Source organism: Linepithema humile, chromosome 2, assembly GCF_040581485.1.
Source record: "Linepithema humile isolate Giens D197 chromosome 2, Lhum_UNIL_v1.0, whole genome shotgun sequence".
In the NCBI taxonomy this organism is placed as follows: domain Eukaryota; kingdom Metazoa; phylum Arthropoda; class Insecta; order Hymenoptera; family Formicidae; genus Linepithema; species Linepithema humile.
Genome location: NC_090129.1, coordinates 28,396,458 through 28,419,141, shown reverse-complemented (window position 1 = coordinate 28,419,141; position 22,684 = coordinate 28,396,458). Strand labels below are relative to the sequence as shown.

The window sequence follows — 22,684 nt, the reverse complement described above, 5'->3', positions numbered from 1 at the left end:
TAGTACTTTTAACACGTGTTGCATACACCATACTAAGGTTGACGTCAAATTTTTAATTTTATTTTTAAAATTTTATTTAAGATTTTAATAAAAAGTAATGAGCGTGCGGAAAACAGATGTATCAACATTACAAAATGCAGCATTATTCACCGTTTATATTGAATAATATAATCGTAAGAAGTATATGATTTTTAATATTTTTTAATTATAAAAAGCTCGAAGATGTCAAGTCTTACATGTGTAGGTGCGTAGTATTGACAAATTATACCAAAAGTCTACTCTAGCAAGCGTAAGAAATTAATTTATTAACAATTTTTACATTATTACTAAACTTTTGATTGATCCTTTTTAGTAATAAATTGTTCGTATAAATTAAATAATGGATAATGATATATCTAAACTTTATTATTTGAGTCTTTTTTAATGAAAAATATAACTGCTAGATCGTATTGTTACGAGACAACTATCTTGAATAATAACTGAACAATTCGCCAATTTAGTCAAAGAAGAAATTTCATAATGTATTTTTGACTGTAAGTAATATATAAAACGATCTTCTTAATTATTATTTTTGACTTAATTAATAATTTTTTATTATTTAGACTTAACTATCTAATTATTTAGACTTAACTATCTAATATGTAGATCCTGTTTGAAATAAGTTATAACTCGAATTGGGAAAATGTTTTGCATTCAAATAGACAGTAAAAACAGGCATTTCTTATAATATATTTTACAAGATCCTTTTGCCAATCTTTTTGTCATATGCTTTATTATATCCTTATTATATTTAATATTGTTTTTTTCATTATTAATCGGCTTTTCCACTTTGTTTTTCGGATTGTTGAAGATTTTTTCCTTATTGTTAGTAGGCGTTGGCAAATAGCATGCAAATAGCATTTTTATTATTTAATTAATGCATTTATATATATGCTATTACTGATGTAGAATAAGAAAACTAGTTAGTTCTGGCTTACTGTTGGAATAAAAATTTATTTCTTTCTCTAAAAACACATCAAATGTACGATACAATTTCTAAGGTGTATCAACAATTGTGAAGATAATTAATTACTGTTAGAGATTAAAAAACAGATAAAGAATTTTATCCTCTACCCCAATAATACAGGAAAGGCAATATGCGTCTCGGTAATTCTTCCATTTCTTCCGGATCTTCTGATTTTTCATTGTTTTCTAATGTCTTACACTCTTCTTCTTTTTCATTCAAAAATGCTAGCGATTCTTTTACACGGTTCACAAAAGTTTTCCATACTTCATCATTTACATGATAGTCTTCTCTTTTTACTTCCAGTGTCTCAGTATCGTTTTCCCTTATTTGTATGTGGCTCGTAGGTTTCCTTTCTTTGTCATTACTTTCACCCAGACTTGTTTTGTTATTGTCTTCTAATCTCCTATACTCTTCTTTATTTTCTTTCAAATATGCTAGCAATACTTTTACAAAACAGTTCACAAAAATTTTCAATACTTCATCATTTACATGATAGTCTTCTTTTTTTACTTCCAGTATCTCAGTATTGTTTTCCCTTATTTGTATGTGGCTCGTAGGTTTCCTTTCTTTGTCATTATTTTCACCTTTAGTTGCATGTTCTGGTTCGTTCTTTGTTGCACTCCGCAAGCCTAGAGTAAAACAAGTGCTGAATTAGATATTTATTACTTATATAAATATGTAGATACTTTATTGGCAATGTTTATGCACTTTAAGAACTAACCTCTATAAAACGGTAAAAATGAATATACTTCTTTTGGTACTTCATCACGGTACCACGAGGACGGATATTCAATTGAAAACAATGGATTTATCAGTGATCGAGGTTTGCGTTGACTCACAGAACTGCCTGCGTTATTATATTTAAATTAAGTTAAATTTATTTTTAAATAAATAATATGTAGAAAATTTTCAATCTATTTATATTTAAGAAGATAATGTAAAATTAATGAAATGTAGTGTGACCTTTGAAATATTATACAGAGGTCACTCTTCAGGTACTTCCCTCGCAAGGAAAATATTACACAGTTGTTACTATTATGTTTTGCAAGGTTGCATTATAGTAGCACTTAATATTTTCTTAAATTAACGATTTAGTTTGTACAATATAAGAGTTTATAATAATTTAAAAAAAAAACTCATAGTTAATTTAAAAAAATAAAGAGTTGCTCATAGTTAAGTAAATGTGATATTTTAATTTAATAGTTTAATATAAACGAAACATTAAAATAAGAAAGCCGTCATTTGAAAGAAAGGCACATCCAGAAGAACTCAACTAATTATTCGTATTAATTTTATTAATTTACTCAGTTTTAATTAATAAAGTTATACTAAAGTTGAAAACATATAAATATCATTTGTCAATTGTAAGTATATTAAAATTTTGCATTTTCTTTTTTTGAAAATTTTCGGAATTTTAACTTAATGATTTCATATATATTTGCGTGTCTTTCAAGCATATTTTATGTAATAAAAATATTATTCAAATTTTTAATATAAGAGAAACACATTGGACTGACACACACAAATAATTAAAGTATAATAAAAAATATTTTATATTTTATTGGCACTTTAAGAACATACTTGTATTAATCGATGAAGAATGATTTACTTTTTGTGCATCACGGTTCGGTAAGAACGAATAGTCGTTCGTACACCCTTCCGAATAAGGTATCGCACGTTTCCGTTGATTCACAGAATTGCCTGCGTTAATATATTTGAATTAAGTTAAATTTTATTTGAAATGAATAACATATAGAAAATATTTATTTTATTTATATCTAACAAGATAATGTAAAATTAATGAAATGTAGTGTGACCTCTAAAATATTATACAGAGGTTACTCTTCAGGTACTCCTTTTGAAGGAAAATTATATCAGTTGTTATTATTATGTTTTGTAAATATGCATTGTAATAGCACTTAACTGTTATGTTAAATAAACGATTTACGTTTTTTTGTACAATATAAGAGCTGATAATTAATTAAAAAAATAACTCATATTTAATTAAAAAAATAACTTACACTTAATTAAAAAAATAAAAAGATGCTCATAGCTAATTAAATGTGACAGTTTAATTTAATAGTTTAATAATAACGGAACATTAAAATAAGAAAGCCGTCATTTGAAGAAAGAACCCATCGAGAACAGCTCAACTAATTATTCGCATTAATTTGATTAATTTACTGAGTACTATAATTAATAAAGTTATAATAAAGTTTAAAACAAATAAATATTATTTGTCAATTGTAGATATATTAAAATTTTGCATTTTCTTTCTTTTTGGAGATCTCTGGAATTTAAATTTGCAGATTTCATGAATGCATATTTTGTATAGTAGAAATATTATTTACATTTTTAATACAAGCAAGACAAATCAGACTGACACACCCAAATAATTAGAAGTATTTTCTTATAATATCTCTCGAAAAACATTAGTCGTGAAAACATTACTATTTTAATTTATCAACGCGGTCATATAAATCAAGGAAACAAATTAAATTTTTATGCGCAATTGATCATTTATCTGTTGATTGCAATCTATTCATCTAAGGTATATCAAAATTGCATAGCGTTCTATGCAGTTATCAGTATGATTTACAATATTCATTTATTTAAATGAACACATTATTTGATTTAATAATATTGCTGCTATGCCGTAACACCGTTTGAGGTCTCCTTTGATGTAATTTCTTTGCATTAACTAATTATTATTACTAATAACTATGTAAATTTTTATTTTTGCAAATAATGTATAGATACTAATTCAAACTATAAATTGCTTTAGTATATCGATGCGACAAGTGATATAATTATTATTGATTCAACGCATTCGTTTTATTTCTATTATTGTATAAAAAACTGATCATTAACAGTAGAAAGAAAATAAATTATGATATGTGTTAACTTTACCTGTTACTTGTATGCATTGCCAAATGGCAATTGTCATCAAGAACAAAAACCACTTCATGATTTTTTGAATGCACTAAGCGTTTGAATGACGAACGAATCTTCAACTCTGCAAGCAAGTAAATCTTTCGGTACCATAATTCTAATTTAAAATTGTAAGACAGTTCTCTGTTTGCAATTTAATTAAAACGGCTTAACAGAATAAAATTTTATTTAAAAAAACAAACGGTTGACTACTTTTTGAAAGAGGACGTTACGTCCTCGGCTCGACCTTCTGTACCAGCGATAGAATAAACGATAATTACTCGCGACTCGAGATGATCGATCAGAAATGACAAGTTAAGAGCAATAAATACTAATGCTATTTAAAAAAAAATAATTGGGTATAATTACGTTTCAGGTTTATACTTACAATTAATACAGAATTTGCTTAAAATATACCCTCGGCGACCGCCCCACGATTCAATACTGTCTGTTTTTTAAACACGTCTACTCGGCTCTACTGCTCGTTAGACAGTGTCTATTCGGCTTGTTCATTTGAGAAACGAACTTTTTGCGAACGTTCTCGCATGTTCGAGAGACGTCTAAATATCCGGGTTGATTGCGCGGGATCGCGCTCGCGCAGAATCGATCTTAGTCGAATCTATCATATTTTCAGGCAGCCAGTAACTGGCGCCGTCTGTTGGTCGAAATCGGTAATATCTTACAAAATAAACTTCTTTACGGTATGTTCGATTTATATACGATTTTAAACAAAGAAATTGTTAAACTGATAGTTTTATCTTTTTATTTGTACTCTATCTGCATCAGTTTGTATTCCAGCGTTATTAATTCTCTTTCTGGGTTTCCACGCAGCAATCAAAAAACCATGTTTATGTGCTGCGTAAAGCGTTCTACGGAGCACATGGACATGGTCCCTTGATGTGTGCGTGAAAATCTAGGCCAATAATTTGTAACGTTGCTGTACTTGTTATTATAAACATGTCAACCATATGGCAAACTTGTTAAAACAACTTCAATGTTTTTATCACTTAGATAGAAAACTAGAATGATATTTTACGACTATGAAATTTTTGAAACGCTTAAAAGATTTTTGTAAAAATTGGCAAGATAAATGTACGATAATGTTCTATCTGCTGTCCTGAGAAAGCGTGTACTTATGAATTATATGTTGAAAAGAATTATATGAGAAACCTACAATAAATTAATTACGAAACGTTTGACGTAAGGAAACTCGTGTTTTTATTGTGAACTGCAAAACTTCGGTAAAACCTCGTTGCTGCGGTTATCGGCGACAATGAATCGTCAAGCAGAAGGTCTAAAATTCCGCAAATGTTTAGGTATGACTGTGAGGACAACTCTGCGTAGTAATTATTTGGAATTACTAATATGCAATCGCGAGCTATGTATTTTATTATACATATATACGCAAACACAGCAGAAATCAAAAATTGTTTATGGTAGTTGTCTCATAAAATAAATTTTTTAAAAATTGATCCAAATTTTCATTATTTTTATTGAAGTAATATCTAAGTAATCCTGCAACAAAACAATTTACCGTTTCAAAGCGGAAATAAATTTACAGTCGTAAATAGTATTTTTAACACGTGTTGCATATGTTATACTATGGTTAACATATTTTTAATTTTGAAAACCACATTTAAAACTTTAATAAAAAATAATGAGCATGCAGAAAACAAACATATGAGCATTACAAAAACACAGCATTATTCATCGTTTTATTTTAATAATATAATCGTAAGAGCTATATAATTTTTTATATTTTTTGAGGTTTAAAAAACTTGAAAATGCAAATCACAATATTCAAGTCTTTTATGTGTAGTTACATAGTATGGACGAGCTCAATCAAAAGTCTACTCTAGCAAGTGTAAGAAATTAATTTATTAACTATTTTTGAATTATTAATAAATTTTTGATTGATCTTTTTAATTAATTGTTCTTATAAATTAAATCATACGTAATGATATATCTAAACTTTATTATTTGAGTTTTTTTATTGCTAGATTAAATTTCTAGATCGAATTGTCACGAGACAACTACTTTAAATAATAGCTGAACAATTCGCAAATTAAGTTCAAAGGAATAATTTCATAATGTATTTCTGACTGTAAGTAACATATAAAACGAACTTCTTAATTATTATTTTTGAAATAATTATTTATTTAAAATTAACTGTCTAATATGAATATCTTGTTTGAAATCAGTTATAATCCGACTCAAATTGGCAAAATGTTTTGCATTCAAATGGACAGTAGGGACAGGCATTTCTTATAATATATTTCACGAGATTTTTTATCTTCTTATCATATGCTTTATTATATTTTTATTATATTTAATATTGTTTTCTTTTTTTATTAATCGGCTCTTCAACTTTGTTCTTCGGATTATTGAAGATTGGTTTTTATTGCTAATAGGCGTTGGCAAAGCAGCATTCACATTTTTATTATTTTATTAATGCATTTATATATATGCTATTACTGATGTAGAATAAGAAAACTAGTTAGTTCTGGCTTACTGTTGGTATAAAAATTTATTTCATTCTCCAAAAACACATCAAATGTACGATACAATTTCTAAGGTGTATAAACAATTGTGAAAATAATTAATTACTGTTAGAGATTAAAAAACAGATAAAGAATTTTATCCTCTACCCCAATAATACAGGAAAGGCAATACGCGTCTCGGATTATTCTTCCGGATCTTCTGTTTTTATATTGTTTTTTAATCTCTTACACTCTTCTTCTTTTTCTTTCAAATATGCTAGCAATTCTTCTACACGGTCCACAAAAATTTTCCATGCTTCATCCATTACATGATAGTCTTCTCTTTTTACTCCCATTATCTGAGTAACGATTTCCCTTTTTATGTGTCTCGTAGGTTTACATTCTTTGTCATAACTTCTACTTATAGTTGCATGTTCTGGTTTGTTCTTTGTTGCACTCCGCAAGCCTAGAGTAAAACAAGTGATGAATTATATATTTATTACTTATATAAATATGTAGATACTTTATTGGCAATGTTTATGCACTTTAAGAACCTACCTCTATAAAACGGTAAAAATGGATATACTTCTTTTGGTACTTCATCACGGTACCGCGAAGACGGATATTCAATTGAAAACAATGGATTTATCGGTGATCGAGGTTTCCGTTGACTCACAGAACTGCCTGCGTTAATATATTTAAATTAAGTTAAATTTATTTATTAAGTTAAATTAAGTTAAATTTATTAAGTTAAATTTATTTTTAAATAAATAACATATAGAAAATTTTTAATCTATTTATATTTAAGAAGATAATGTAAAATTAATGAAATGTAGTGTGACCTACGAAATATTATACAGAGGTCACTTCTCAGGTACTTCCTTCGTAAAGAAAATATTACACAGTTGTTACTATTATGTTTTGCAAGGTTGCATTATAGTAGCACTTAATATTTTTTTAAATTAACGATTTAGTTTGTACAATATAAGAGTTTATAGTAATTTAAAAAAAAACTCATAGTTAATTCAAAAAAATAAAAAGATATTCATAGTAAATTAAATGTGACAGTTTAATTTAATAGTTTAATAATAACGGGACATTAAAATAAGAAAGCCGTCATTTGAAAAAAGTACTCATCGAGAACAGCTCAACTAATTATTCGCATTAATTTTATTAATTTACTCAGTACTAATTAATGAAGTTATAATAAAGTTGAATGCAAATAAACATCATTTGTCAATTGTAGATATACTAAAACTTTACATTTTTTTTTTTTTGGAGATTGGTGGAATTTTAATTTGCAGATTTCATGAATGCATATTTTGTATAGTAGAAATATTATTTACATTTTTAATACAAGCAAGACATATCGGACTGACACACGCAAATAATTAGAAGTATTTTCTTATAATATCTCTCGAAAAACATTAGTCGTAAAGACATTACTATTTTAATTTATCAACGCGGTCATATAAATCAAGGAAACAAATTAAATTTTTATGCGCAATTAATCATTTAGCTATTGATCGCAATTTATCTAAGGTATATCAAAATTGCATAGCGTTCTATGCAGTTATCAGTATGATTTACAATATTCATTCATTTAAATGAACACATTATTTGATTTAATAATATTGCTGCTATGCCGTAACACCGTTTGAGGTCTCCTTTGATGTAATTTCTTTGCATTAACTAATTATTATTACTAATAACTATGTAAATTTTTATTTTTGCAAATAATGTATAAATACTAATTCAAACTATAAATTGCTTTAGTATATCGATGCGACAAGTGATATAATTATTATTGATTCAACGCATTCGTTTTATTTCTATTATTGTATAAAAAACTGATCATTAACAGTAAAAGGAAAATAAATTATGATATATGTTAACTTTACCTGTTACTTGTATGCATTGCCAAATGGCAATTGTCATTAGGAACAAAAACCACTTCATGATTTCTTGAATGCACTAAGCGTTTGAATGACGGACAAATCTTCAACTCTGCAAACAAGTAAATCTTTCGGTACCATAATTCTAATTTAAAATTGTAAGACAGTTCTCTGTTTGCAATTTAATTAAAACGGCTTAACAGAATAAAATTTTATTTAAAAAAACAAACGGTTGACTACTTTTTGAAAGAGGACGTTACGTCCTCGGCTCGACTTTCTGTACCAGCGATAGAATAAACGATAATTACTCGCGACTCGAGATGATCGATCAGAAATGACAAGTTAAGAGCAATAAATACTAATGCTATTTAAAAAAAAATAATTGGGTATAATTACGTTTCAGGTTTATACTTACAATTAATACAGAATTTGCTTAAAATATACCCTCGGCGACCGCCCCACGATTCGATACTGACTATCTTTTTGGACCCGTCTACTCGGCTCTACTGCTCGTTAGACAGTGTCTATTCGGCTTGTTCATTTGAGAAACGAACTTTTGGCGAACGTTCTCGCATGTTCGAGAGACGTCTAAATATCCGGGTTGATTGCGCGGGATCGCGCTCGCGCAGAATCGATCTTAATCGAATCTATCATATTTTCAGGCAGCCAGTAACTGGCGCCGTCTGTTGGTCAAAATCGGTAATATCTTACAAAATAAACTTCTTTACGGGATGTTCGACCTATATACGATTTTAAACAAAGAAATCGTTAAACTGATAGTTTTATCTTTTTATTTGTACTCTACCTGCATCAGTTTGTATTCCAGCGTTATCAATTCTTTTTCTGGGTTTCTACGCAGCAATCAAAGGAGCATGTTCATGTGCTGCGTAAAGCGTTCTACGGAGCACATGCACATGGCCTTTCGATTGTGTGCGTGAAAATCTAGGCCAATAATTTGTAACGTTGCTGTACTTGTTATTATAATCACCAATTCCAACCATATGGCAAACTTGTTAAAACAACTTCAATATTTTTATCACTTAAATAGAAAACTAGAATAATATTTTACGACTATAAAATTTTTGAAACGTTTAAAAGATTTTTGTAAGGATTGGCAAGATAAATGTACGATAATGTTCTATTTGCTGTGCCCTGAGAAAGCGTGTACTTATGAATTATATGTTGAAATGAATTATATGAGAAACCTACAATAAATTAATTACGAAACGTTTGACGTAAGGAAACTCGTGTTTTTATTGTGAACTGCAAAACCTCGGTAAAACCTCGTTGCTGCGGTTATCGGCGACAAAGAATCGCCAAGCAGAAGGTCTAAAATTCCGCAAATGTTTAGGTATGGCTGTGAGGACAACTCTGCGTAGTAATTATTTGAAATTACTAATATGCAATCGCGAGCTATGTATTGTATTATACACACATACGCAGGCACAGTAAAAATCAAAAATTGTTTATGATAGTTGTCTCATAAAATGAGTTTCTTAAAAATTGATCCAAGTTTTCATTATGTTTATTGAAGTAATATTTACGTAATCCTGCGACAAAACAATTTACCGTTTCGAAACGGAGATAATTACAGTCGTAATTAGTACTTTTAGCACGTGTTGCATATATCATACTATGGTTGACATATTTTTAATTTTGAAAACTACATTTATTACTTTAATAAAAAATAATGAGCATGCAGAAAACAAACATATAAACATTACAAGAAAACAGCATTGTTCACCGTTTTATTTCAATATTATAATCGTAAGAGGTATATGATTTTTGATATTTTTCGAGGTATAAGAAATTCGAAGATGTAAATCACAATATTCAAGTCTTACATGTGTAGTTACATAGTGTGAACAAACCCAACCAAAAGTTTACTTTAGCAAGTGTAAGAAATTTATTTATTAACTATTTTTAAATTATTATTATACTTTTGATTGATCCTTTTAATAAATTGTTCGTATAAATTAAATAATACGTAATAATATATCTAAACTTTATTATTTGAGTTTTTTTTATGAAAGATTAACTTTAGATTGAATTGTCACGAGTCAACTACCTTAAATAATAGCTGAACAATTCGCAAATTTTGTCAAAGGAATAATTTAATAAAGTGTTTTTGACTATAAGTTTTTTTCATTAATAATTACATATAAAACGAGCATTTTAATAATTATTTTCGAAACAATTATTTAGAGTTAACTGTCTAAAATGTAGATTTTATTTGAAGTAAGCTGTAGCTCAAATTTTCAATATGTTTAGTAGCCAAATAGGCGGTAAAAAACGTATATTTTTTTTAACGTATTTGACGAGATCCTGTATCTTTTTATTATATGCTTTATTATATTCTTTATTATATTCAATATTGTTTTTTTCATTATTAATCGACTTTTTCACTTTGTTTTTTGGATTATTGAAGATTGTTTCTTTATTGTTAGTAGACGTTGGCAAAATGGCATCCGCATTTTTATTATTTTATTAATGCAATTATATATATGCTATTACAGATGTAGGGTAAAAAAATTAGTTCTGATTTACTGTTAAAATAAAAATTTATTTCTTTCTCCAAAAATACATCGAATGTAAGATACAATTTCTAAGATGTATAAACATTCTTAAGATTCATGTCGTGAAGATAATTAATTGCTGTTAGAAATTAAAAAACTGGTAAAAAATTTTATCTTCTACCTATATAATTTATCATAGACCATACGGGACTCATTATTAATTTTATATAGTTTTCTTTAAACCGATCTCTTACGCTGTCTTCTTTTATATGTTTAGTTTTATTTTTTTGAATATTCTCATATAATGTTGTATCATCTTCAATAATGTCTTCAAATTTGTCTTTTGCTAATTTTGTTAATGCAGGATCGATTTCCCTTTTTTGTATGTGGCTTGTAAGTTTCCTTCCTTCCTCGTTACTTTCACCTTTAGTTGCATGTTCTGGTTTCTTTGTTGTTGTTCTCAAGAAGACTATAGTAAAACAAGTGCAGAATTATGTATTTATTACTTATATAAATATGTAGATACTTTATTGGCAATGTTTATGCACTTTAAGAACCTACCTTTATAAAACGGTAAAAATGGGTGTACTTCTTCTGGTATTTCATCACGGTACCGCAAGAACGGATATTCAATTGAAAATATAATGGATTTATCGGTGACCGAGGTTTCCGTTGACTCACAGAATTGCCTGCGTTAATATATTTAAATTAAGTTAAATTTTTTTTTAAATAAATAACATATAAAATATTTTTATTTTATTTATATTTAAAAACATAATGTGAAGTTAATGAAATGTAGTGTGACCTCTGAAATATTATACAGAGGTTACTCCTCAGGTACTCCCTTTGCAAGAAAAATATTACACAGTTGATACTATTACGTTTTGTAAGGATGCGTTATAGTAACACTAAATTTTTTTTTAAATTAACGATTTAGTTTGTACAATATAAGAGCTCATAGTTATTTAAAAAAGAACTCATAGTTAATTTAAAAAAATAAAAAGATGCCCATAGTAAATGTGATAGTTTAATTTAATAGCTTAATATAAACGAGATATTAAAATAAGAAAGCCGTCATTTGAAGAAAGAGCTCATCGAGAAGAACTCAACTAATTATTCGTATTAATTTTTTAAATTTACTCCGTACTAATTAATAAAGTTATAAGTGATAACATATAAATATTATTTGTCAATTGTAACTATATTAAAATTTTGCCTTTTTTTTTTAAGATATTCGGTATTTTGACTTAAAGATTAGATGAATATCTGCGTGTTTTTCATGCATATTTTATGTAGTAGAAATATTAATCACATTTTTAATACAAGAAAGGCACATCGGACTGACACACACAAATAATTAAAGTATAATTAAAAATATTTTTCCTTATATCTCTTGAGAAACATTAGTCGTAAAGATATTACTATTTTAATTAATGAACATGGTTACATAAATCAAGGAAACAAATAAAATTCTTATGCGCAATTGATCATTCATCTATTTATCACAATCTGTTCATCTGTGGTTTATCAAAACTGCATAGCGTTCTACGCAGTTGTACTGTTATCGGTATGATTCACAATATTTATTCATTAAACAAACACGTTATTTGGCATAATATTTTTTCTGTTCTTCCGTTCAAAGTCTCTTTGGATATATTTTTTGCACTAATTAAAAACTAAGTAAATTTTTATTTTTTTAAATAATGTATAAATAATAATACAAACTATAAATTGCTTTAGTATATCGACGCGACAAGTGATTTAATTTATATTGATACAGAGAATTCGTTTTATTATTATTATTATTTAAAAAACTGACAAGTAATAAGAACAATAAAAGAAAAATAATTTATAATATATGTTAACTTTACCTGTTACTTGTTCGCAATGCCAAATGGCAATTGTTATCAGCAATACAAAACACTTCATGATTTCTTGAATACATTGAACACTTTGGATGACGATTCTTTAATTTTGCAAGCAAGATCCTTCGGCATCAAAATCCTGACTTAAATTGAACTTCTTTAAGAAATGTTCGACTTATATAAGTTTCTAAACAATAAAACCGTTAGACTGATAGTTTTATTTATCTTTTTATTTGTGCTCTACCTGTATCGATCTTTATTTCAGCGTTTCCAATTCTTGCCTGGGTTTTCACGAAATATTCAAAGGACCATTTTCATGTGCTGCATAAAGCGTTTTGCCCTGCACATGAACATGGCCCCTCGATTGAGTGCGTGAAAACTTAGGACAAATACTTGTCACGCTGCTGGACTTCTGATTGTATGTATTCAAACATTAAAAAGACTTAGATATTTTCATCGCTTTTAGAGAGAAAAACTAAAATGTGATTTTAGGACTTTGGAATATTTAAAATGCTTGAAAGATTTTTTAAAGTTTTGCAAGATAAATGTACCAGAATGTTCTATTTGCTGAACTCTGAGAAAGTGTGTATTCATAAATTATATTTATGTGATGCCCACAAAAAATTAGTTACGAAACGTTTCACGTAAAAAAACTCGCATTTTTTGGGAACTCTCGTTGCTGAGGATATCGGCGAAAAAAAATCGCCAAGCAAAGGGTTTAAAATTCCGAAAGTGTGTAAGTAAGGCTGTGGAAACAACACTGTGTAATAATTATTTAGAATTACCAATATACACTCGCGAGCTATGTATTATACATATTTACGCAGGCAAAACAAAAAATAAAAATTGTTTAAGGTAGTTATCTAAAATAATTTTCTTAGAAATTGATCCAAATTTTCTTTATATCTATTGAAGTAATATCTAAATAATCCTATAAGAAAAAAATTTACCGTTTAGAAGCGGGAATAATTATAGTCGTAATTAGTACTTTTAACACGTGTTGCATACACCGTACTAAGGTTGACATCATATTTTTAATTATATCTGCAAAGTTACATTGAAGACTTTAATAAAAAGTAATGAGCATGCAAAAAACAGATGTATGAACATTAAAAAGTGCAGCATTATTCACCGTTTAGTTTCAATAATATAATCGTAAAAAGTATATAATTTTTGATATTTTTTGATTATAAAAAGGTCAAAGATGTAAATCAAAATATTCAAGTTTTACATGTGTAGGTGCGTAGTATTGACAAACCTAATCAAAAGTCTACTCTAGCAAGCGTAAAAAATTAATTTATTAACTATTTTTAATGTATTATTAAATTTTCGATTGATCCTTTTAATAAATTGTTCTTATAATTAAATAATACGTAATGATACATCTAAACTTTATTATTTGAGTTTTTTTTAATGAAAGACTTAACTTTTATATCGTATTGTCGCGAGGCAACTACCGTAAATAATAGTTAATATTTCGCAAATTTAATTCAAAGTAATAATTTAATAACGTATTTCTAACTATAAGTTTTATTCATTAATAATAACATATCAAACAATCTTTTTAATTGTTATTTTTGAAACAATTATTTAGAATTAATTGTCTAAAATATAGATTCTGTTTGGAATGAGTTTCAGCTCAAATTTGCAAAATGTTTTGTATCATATTGGACGGTAGGTACGGACATTCCTTATAACGTATTCGTCGAGATTCTTTATCTTTCTATCATGTGTTTTATTATATCCTAATTATATTTAATATTGTTTTTTTTAATTATTAATCGACTTTTCCACGTTGTTCTTCGGATTATTGGACATTGTTTCCTTATTGTTAGTAGGCGTTGCACGATACTATCCGCATTTTCATTATTTTATTAATTTATTTATGTATATGCTATTACAGATGTAAAATAAGAAGATTAATTAGTTCTTATTATCAGAATAAAAATTTATATCATGCTTTAAAAACACATCGAATATACAATACTACCTTTAAGATGTATATACAATCGTAAAGATAATTAATTACTGTTACAGATTAAAGAACAGATAAAGGATCTTATCCTCTACGCCAGCGCTCGGAATTAGTTGCACATTTCGGGCCGATTCCCGAGAGGACGCCTTTTGTTCCCCCACTGCCGCCCGGCCGCTGGCGGCCGAAACGCCGATAGCTCTGGCGCAGGAGCGTTTTATACAGGGTGTCCGATAATTGCTGAATTACCTCTTGGGTGTAGGTAGAGCGGGTTAAACCGAGTAGAAAAGTCCTCTATCGTTTTGCGATTTTCGCAATAATTAATGAGGAATTAGTTTAAAAATATCGGCCAATTTGCGCGAGTTTAAGAGCGCGGCGAGAAGAGACAGCCCGTTGTTACGTGGTCGCTAGGACGCAAGGATCTAGCGTTACACATCGCTCGTATGTGCCGTTGTCATTTATAGAGCGCTCCTCCCAACGATATATCGTGCGCCTAGTAACCAAATAACAGTGGGCTGTATCACCACGGGTCTCTTCTCGCCGCGCTCTTAAACTCGCGCGATTTGGCCGATATTTTTTAATTAATTCCTCATTAATTATTGCGAAAATCGCAAAATAATAAAGGACTTTTCTATTCGGTTTAAACCGCTCTACCTATACCCGAGAGGTGATTCAGCAATTATCGGACACCCTGTATAAGAAATAGGCTGGGTTGTTGAGGCACCTCTCAGAAAATAGTAATATTTTCTTTGCTACATAAATAATGTTTATTTTTATTAATAATTAAATATATATATATATATTATGTATTAATAAAAAGAAACATTATTTATGTAGTGAAGAAAATATTACGATTTCCTGAAAGATGCCTAAACAAAATCCCAAGATCTATAGAGAGAAGGTTACCTCATGCGCAAAGAGGGACGAGCGGCAAGAGGGGAAAATGCAGAGAGGGACGAGCGGCAAGAGAGGCAATGATGATCTCATCGGCAAACAGAAGCTATCTCAGACACCTCTATAGCTCTATAAATCTTGAAACAATCCAGCCTCCATTATAGTCTCTATCATAGTCTTCATCATCGTTTTCATCACCTGACATTTCCCATTTACGTATTCTAGAATCATTGTCTTCATCATCTGACATTCCTGATCCATATTTTTCAAAATCATCGATTTCTCTCTTTTGTACGTGGCTCGTAGGTTTCCCTTCTACATCGCTACTTTTTCCTTTAGTTGCATCTTCTAGTGCTTCTATTATTTTCCAGGAACCTATAGTAAAACAAGTGCTAAATTATATATTTATTATTTATATAAATATGTAGATACTTTATTGGCAATGCTTATGCACTTCAACAACTTACCTGGATAAGACGCTGAGAACTGATATTCAACCGGAAACATTGGATTTAGCAGTGTCCGAGGTATCCGTTGATTCACAAGATTGCCTGCGTTAATATATTTAAATTAAGTTAAATTTATTTTTAAATGAATATCATATAGAAATTATTTATTGTATTTATATTTAAAAAATAATGTGAAAATGATGAAATGAAATGTGTTCTTTAAAATATTATACAGAGGTTACTCCTCAGGTACTCCCTTTGCAAGAAAAATATTACACAGCTGTCACTATTACGTTTTGTAAGGATACGTTATAATAGCACTTAATGTTTATTAAATAAACGATTTAGTTTGTTCAAAATAAGAGCTTATAGTCATTTAAACAAAAACACATAGTTAATTAAAAAAATAAAAAGATGCTCATAGTTAATTAAATGTGATAGTTTAATTTAATAGTTTAATATAAACAAGACATTAAAATAAGAAAGCCGTCATTTGAAGAAAGAGCTCATCGAGAAGAGCTTAACTAATTATTTGTATTAATTTTATTAATTTACTCAGTACTAATTAATAAAGTTAAAATAAAGTTGAAACACATAAATATTATTTGTCAATTCTAGATATATTGAAATTTTACATTTTCTCTTTTTGAAGATCTTTGGAATTTCAATTTGGAGATTTCATGTATGCATATTTGATGAAGTAAAAATATTATTCACATTTTTAATACAAGAAAGACACATCGGATTGACACACGCAAATAATTAAAAATATTTTCTTATATCTCTCGAAACACTAGTCGTGATAACATTACTATTTTAATTTATCAACGCAGTCATATAAATCAAGGTAACAAATTAAATTCTTCTGCGCAATTGATCATTAATCTATTGATCGCAATCTGTTCATTTAAGGTATATCAAAATTGCATAGCGTTCTATGCAGTTATCAGTATGATTCACAATATTCATTCATTTAAATGAATACCTTATATGACATAATAGTATTTCTGCTTTGCCGTAAGATCGCTCGAAGTCTCCTTTCATGTAATTTTTTTTGCATTAATTAATAACTATGTAAATTTTTTATTTTGCCGATAATGTATAAATACTAATGCAAACTATAAATAGCTTTAGTATATCGATACGACAAGTAATATAAGTATTATTGATTCAACGCATTCGTTTTATTTTTATTATTGTATAAAAAACTGATCATTAACAATAACAGTAAAAGGAAAATAAATTATGATTTATGTTAACTTTACCTGTTACTTGTATGCATTGCCAAATGGCAATTGTCATCAGAAACAAAAACCACTTCATGGTTTCTTGAATGCACTGGGCGTTTTGGATGACGGTTCTACAACTCTGTAAGCAAGTAGACCTTTCGGTACCACAATTTAGACTTAAAATGAACTTCTTTACGGAATGTTCGACCTGTATACGATTCTAAACAAAGATATCGTTGAACTGATAGCTTTATCTTTTTATTTGTGCTCTACCTGCATTAATGCATTCCAGCGTTACCAATTCTTGACCTGGGTTACCACGCACACATTCAAAGGACCAAATTCATGTGCTACATAAAGCGCTCTGCGCTACACATGAACATGGCCCCTCGATTGTGTGCGTGAAAACCTAAGACAAAAATTTGTAATGCTGCTGTACTCCTGATTATAAACATTCCAACTATATGACAAACCTATTAAAAAAACTTTGATATTTTTATCACTTAGAGAGAAAACTAAAATGATATTTTACAACTATGGACTTTTTGAAACACTTGAAAGGTTTTTGTATAGATTGGCAAAATAAATGTACGATAATGTTCTATCTGCTGAGCCCTGAAAAAGCATATATTATATGTAGAAATTAATTATATGAGAAACCTTCAATAAATTAGTTACGAAACGTTTCACGTAAGGAGACTCGTATTTTTTGTGAACCCTCGTTGCTGCGGTTATCGGCGACAAAGAATCGCCAAGCAGAAGGTCTGCAATTCCGCAAATGTTTAGGTATGTCTGTGAGGACAACTCTGTGTAATAATTATTTGGAATTACTAATATGCAATCGCGAGCTATGAATTATACATGCATACGCAGGCACAGCAAAAATTAAAAATTGTTTAAGGTAGTTGTCTCATAAAATAAATTTCTTAAAAATTGATCCAAATTTTCATTGTATCTATTGAAGTAATATGTAAGTAGTTTTGAAACAAAAAAAATTTGCCGTTTAGAAGTGGAGATAATTACAGTCTTAATTAGTACTTTTAACACGTGTTGCATAGACCATGCATAGACTATACTATGGTTGACATATTTTTAATTTCATCTTGGAAATTACATTTAAGACTTTAATAAAAAATAATAAGCATGCAGAAAACAAACATATAAACATTTAAAAAAACAGCATTTTTTGCTGTTTAAATTCAATAATATAATCGTAAGAGATATATGATTTTTAATATTTTATGAGGTATAAAAACTCGAAGATGTAAATCACGATATTCAAATCTTACATGTGTAGTTGCATAGTATGGACAAACCCAACCAAAAGTCTACTCTAGCAAGTGTAAGAAATTAATTTATTAACTATTTTTAAATTATTGTCAAACTTTTGATTGATCCTTTTAATAAATTGTTTGTATAATTAACTAATATGTAATGACATATCTAACCTTTATTATTTGAGTTTTTTTTAATGAAAGACTTAACTTTTAGATGGTTTTGTCGCGAGGCAACTACCTAAATAATAGTTAATAATTCGCAAATTTAGTTCAAAGCAATAATTTAATAACGTATTTCTAACTATAAGTTTTTTTATTTATAATAACATATAAAACGATCTTTTTAATTGTTATTTTTGAAACAATTATTTAGAATTAATTGTCCAAAATATAGATTCTGTTTGAAATGAGTTACAGCTCAAATTTGCAAAATGTTTTGTATCATATTGGACGGTAGGTACGGACATTCCTTATAACGTATCTGTCGAGATTCTTTATCTTTCTATCAAGTGTTTTATTATATTCTTATTATATTTAATATTGTTTTTTTTTATTATTAATTGATTTTTCCATGTTGTTTTTCGGATTATTGGACATTGTTTCCTTATTGTTAGCAGGCGTTGCACGAAACCATCCGCATTTTCATTATGTTATTAATTTATCTATATATATGCTATTATAGATGTAGGGTAAGAAGATTAGTTTGTTCTTATTATTAGAATAAAAATTTATATCATGCTTCAAAAACACATCCAATGTACGATACTATTTTTAAGATGTGTATACAATCGTGAAGATAATTAATTACTCTTACAGATTAAAGAACAGATAAAGGATCTTATCCTCTACCCCAATAAAACAGGAAAGGCAATATGCGTCTCGGTAATTCTTCTATATGTTCACTTGTATCTTCTTGAATATTCTCATGTGATATCTCATAATCTTCATCTATATGTTCACTTGTATCTTCTTGAATATTCTCATGTGATGTCTCATTATCTTCATCTATATGTTCACTTGTATCTTCTTGAATATTCTCATGTGATGTCTCATTATCTTTATTATCGTTTTTATTATTGTCTTTATTATCGTCTTTATTATCAACCTTAATATCACCTCTATTATCGATTTTATCATAGTCTTCACTTGTATCTTCTTGAATATTCTCATGTGATGTCTCATTATCTTCATCTATATGTTCACTTGTATCTTCTTGAATATTCTCATGTGATGTCTCATTATCTTCATTATTGTTTTTATTATTGTCTTTATTATCGTCTTTATTATCATCTTTATTATCGTCTCCAATATTGATTATATCATAGTCTTCATCAACGGAGTTAAAATTTTTATCAAATCGCATTAGATCTGTAAATTTTGCTAAATTGATTGCTCTTTTATGTACGTGGCTCGTAGGTTTTCCTTCTTCGTCGTTTCTTTTTCTTTTACTTGGAACTTCTGTTAATAATTCCCAGAAGCCTATAGTAAAACAAGTGCTGAATTATGTATTTATTGCTTAAATAAATATGTTGATACTTTATTCGCAATGTTTATGCACTTTAAGAACCTATTTGTAGAAAGCAGTAAAAATAGATTTATTTACCTTTTGCGTAATGTGTGACCGCCTTTGCGTAACTTGTGATCACATTTGCGTAACGTTTGATCGCATATGCAAGCGCATATGCATTCGTTGGATATGTTTGATGCACCGGAGAATTCGCAAAACTCGCAGGATTGCCTGCGTTAATATATTTGATTTAAGGTAAATTTATTTTTAAATGAATAACATATAGAAATTTGTATTTCTATTTATATTTAAAAAATAATGTAAAAGTGATGAAATGAAATGTGTCCTCTGAAATATTATACAGAATAGAAAAAAAAACAAGTGCTGAATAATGTATTTATTACTTATATAAATATATAGATACTTTATTGGCAATGTTTATGCACTTACCTGTATACAACGCTTCGAGCGGATAATCAACCGGAAACATTGGATTTAGCAGATCCCGAGGTTTCCGTTGACTCACAGGATTGCCTGCGTTAATATACAATACTTAAATTAAGTTAACTTTATTTTTAAATGAATAACATATAGAAATTATTTATTTTATTTATATTTAAAAAATAATGTGAAATTGATAAAATGAAATGTGTCCTTTGAAATATTATACACAGGTTACTCCTCAAATACTCCCTTTGCAAGAGAAATATTACACAGCTGTCACTATTACGTTTTGTAAGGGTACGTTATAATAGCACTTAATGTTTATTAAATAAACAATTTAGTTTGTTTAATATAAGAGCTCATAGTTTTTTAAACAAAAACACATAGTTAATTAAAAAAATAAAAAGATAAAAAATAAAAAGATGCTCATAGTTAATTAAATGTGATAGTTTAATTTAATAGTTTAATATAAACGAGACATTAAAATAAGAAAGCCGTTATTTGAAGAAAGACCTCATCGAGAAGAGCTCAACTAATTATTTGTATTGATTTTATTAATTTACTCAGTACCAATTGATAAAGTTATAATAAAGTTGAAAACAGATAAATATCATTTGTTAGTTCTAAATATATTGAAATTTTACCATTTTCTTTTTTTAAAAATCTTCAGAATTTTAATTTGATGATTTCATGTATGCATATTTTATGTAGTAGATATATTATTCACATTTTTAATACAAGAAAGACACATCGGTTTGACACACGCAAATAATTAGAAGTATTTTCTGATAATGTCTCTCGAGAAACATTAGTCGTGAAATCATTACTATTTTATCAATGCGGTCATATAAATCAAGGAAACAAATTAAATCCTTCTGCGCAATTGATCATTTATCTGTTGTTCACAATCTGTTTATCTGAGGTTTATCAAAATTGCATAGCGTTCTACGCAGTTGTACTGTATCACAGTGTGATTTACAATATCCATTCATTAAACAAACAACGTTATTAGACATAATAATGTTTTTGATATGCCGTAAGACCGCTCTAAATTTTCTTTGACGTAATTTCTTTTGCATTAATTAATAAATGTATAAATTTTTATTCTTGCAAATGATGTATAAATACTAATACTAACTATAAATTACTTTAGTATGTACATTGCAACAAGTAATATAATTATTATTGATTCAGTGATTCGTTTTATTACTATTATTGTATAAAAAATCAATAATTAGACCAGTAATAATAACACAAAAAAAAATAATTTATAATATATGTAAACTTTACCTGTTACTTGTACGAATTGCCAAATGGCAATTGTCATCAGGAACAAAAACCACTTCATTATTTCTTGAATGCACTGCGCGTTTTGAATGACGTTTCTTCAACTCTGCAAGTAAATAAATGCTTCGGTACCAAAATTCTTACGTAAAATGAACATTTTTATGGCGTGTCCGACTTTATATACGACTTTAAGCAAAGAAACCATTAGACTGATAATTTGTCTTCTTATATACTCTGATTGTGCTCCAAATGCATCGGTCTGTACTCCTGCTTACTGCATATGTAACATACCTTCCAATCATATGATAAACATATGATAAAAATGCTTCTACATTTTAATCACTTTTAAAAAAAAAAACTAAAATGTCATTCTTAATCTTTGAATCTTTTGAAACGCTTAAATGTTTTAAACGAGCAAGATACATGTGCTGAGATCCAGGCGCCGCGGAAGTATTTTTTATCTGTGGGGGCAAAATTTATAAAGGGGATACATAATACATTCATAATATGTATATGTATATGTATGTAACTTCATTCAAACATTATGTAATAGGGTGGGTAGTATAAATGCTCAGTGGGTAGTATAAATGTGCGAGAAATATGCATAGATGTTTTGTTCTAATTAACTTAATGCGCTATATTTTCTTTATTATGTAGTGTACTTCAATTGAACGAGTAAATAATCAAAAAAAAAAAAGAAAAAAAAAGAAAAAAAAAGAAAAGTAACCTATTTTTCCACCTTTGATGTAAATATTTGATACTCAATATTTTCGGTCATAAAATACCTGAAGAAAACAGAAAAATTTCTGGGGGGAGGGCTACGCCCTCTGAATTATCTTTGAGCGAGCGGTCGTCCCCACTGCCGCCCCGGTTCCGCGGCGCCTGATGAGATCTAAATAAGCGTGTTACTCGTGAATTATATGTATAATACT

General features: G+C 28.4%; 2 protein-coding genes across 3 annotated transcripts; both read right to left on the bottom strand.

Moving 5' to 3' along the window:
* Positions 1 to 973: 973 nt before the first annotated feature.
* Positions 974 to 4,486, bottom strand: LOC105677347 (uncharacterized). 2 transcript variants are annotated; one of them, XM_012375913.2, is made up of 5 exons: positions 4,326 to 4,486; positions 3,917 to 4,022; positions 2,588 to 2,707; positions 1,728 to 1,853; positions 974 to 1,635 (listed from the first exon to the last, which is right to left on the bottom strand). In XM_012375913.2, the coding sequence occupies exons 2-5, from the start codon at positions 3,972 to 3,974 to the stop codon at positions 1,103 to 1,105; spliced, it is 837 nt and encodes a 278-aa protein (XP_012231336.1). In that variant the 5' UTR covers positions 3,975 to 4,022; positions 4,326 to 4,486; the 3' UTR covers positions 974 to 1,102. The 2 variants fall into 2 exon arrangements, with proteins under 2 accessions (XP_012231336.1, XP_067206664.1); XM_067350563.1 differs by lacking the exon at positions 2,588 to 2,707.
* A 1,952-nt stretch (positions 4,487 to 6,438) lies between these two features.
* LOC105677310 (origin recognition complex subunit 5) lies at positions 6,439 to 22,136 on the bottom strand. Its single transcript, XM_012375845.2, has 6 exons — positions 21,756 to 22,136; positions 20,472 to 20,555; positions 20,118 to 20,252; positions 17,274 to 19,993; positions 6,976 to 7,101; positions 6,439 to 6,883 (listed from the first exon to the last, which is right to left on the bottom strand). The coding sequence occupies exons 1-4, from the start codon at positions 21,811 to 21,813 to the stop codon at positions 19,353 to 19,355; spliced, it is 918 nt and encodes a 305-aa protein (XP_012231268.1). The 5' UTR covers positions 21,814 to 22,136; the 3' UTR covers positions 6,439 to 6,883; positions 6,976 to 7,101; positions 17,274 to 19,352.
* Positions 22,137 to 22,684: the final 548 nt, after the last annotated feature.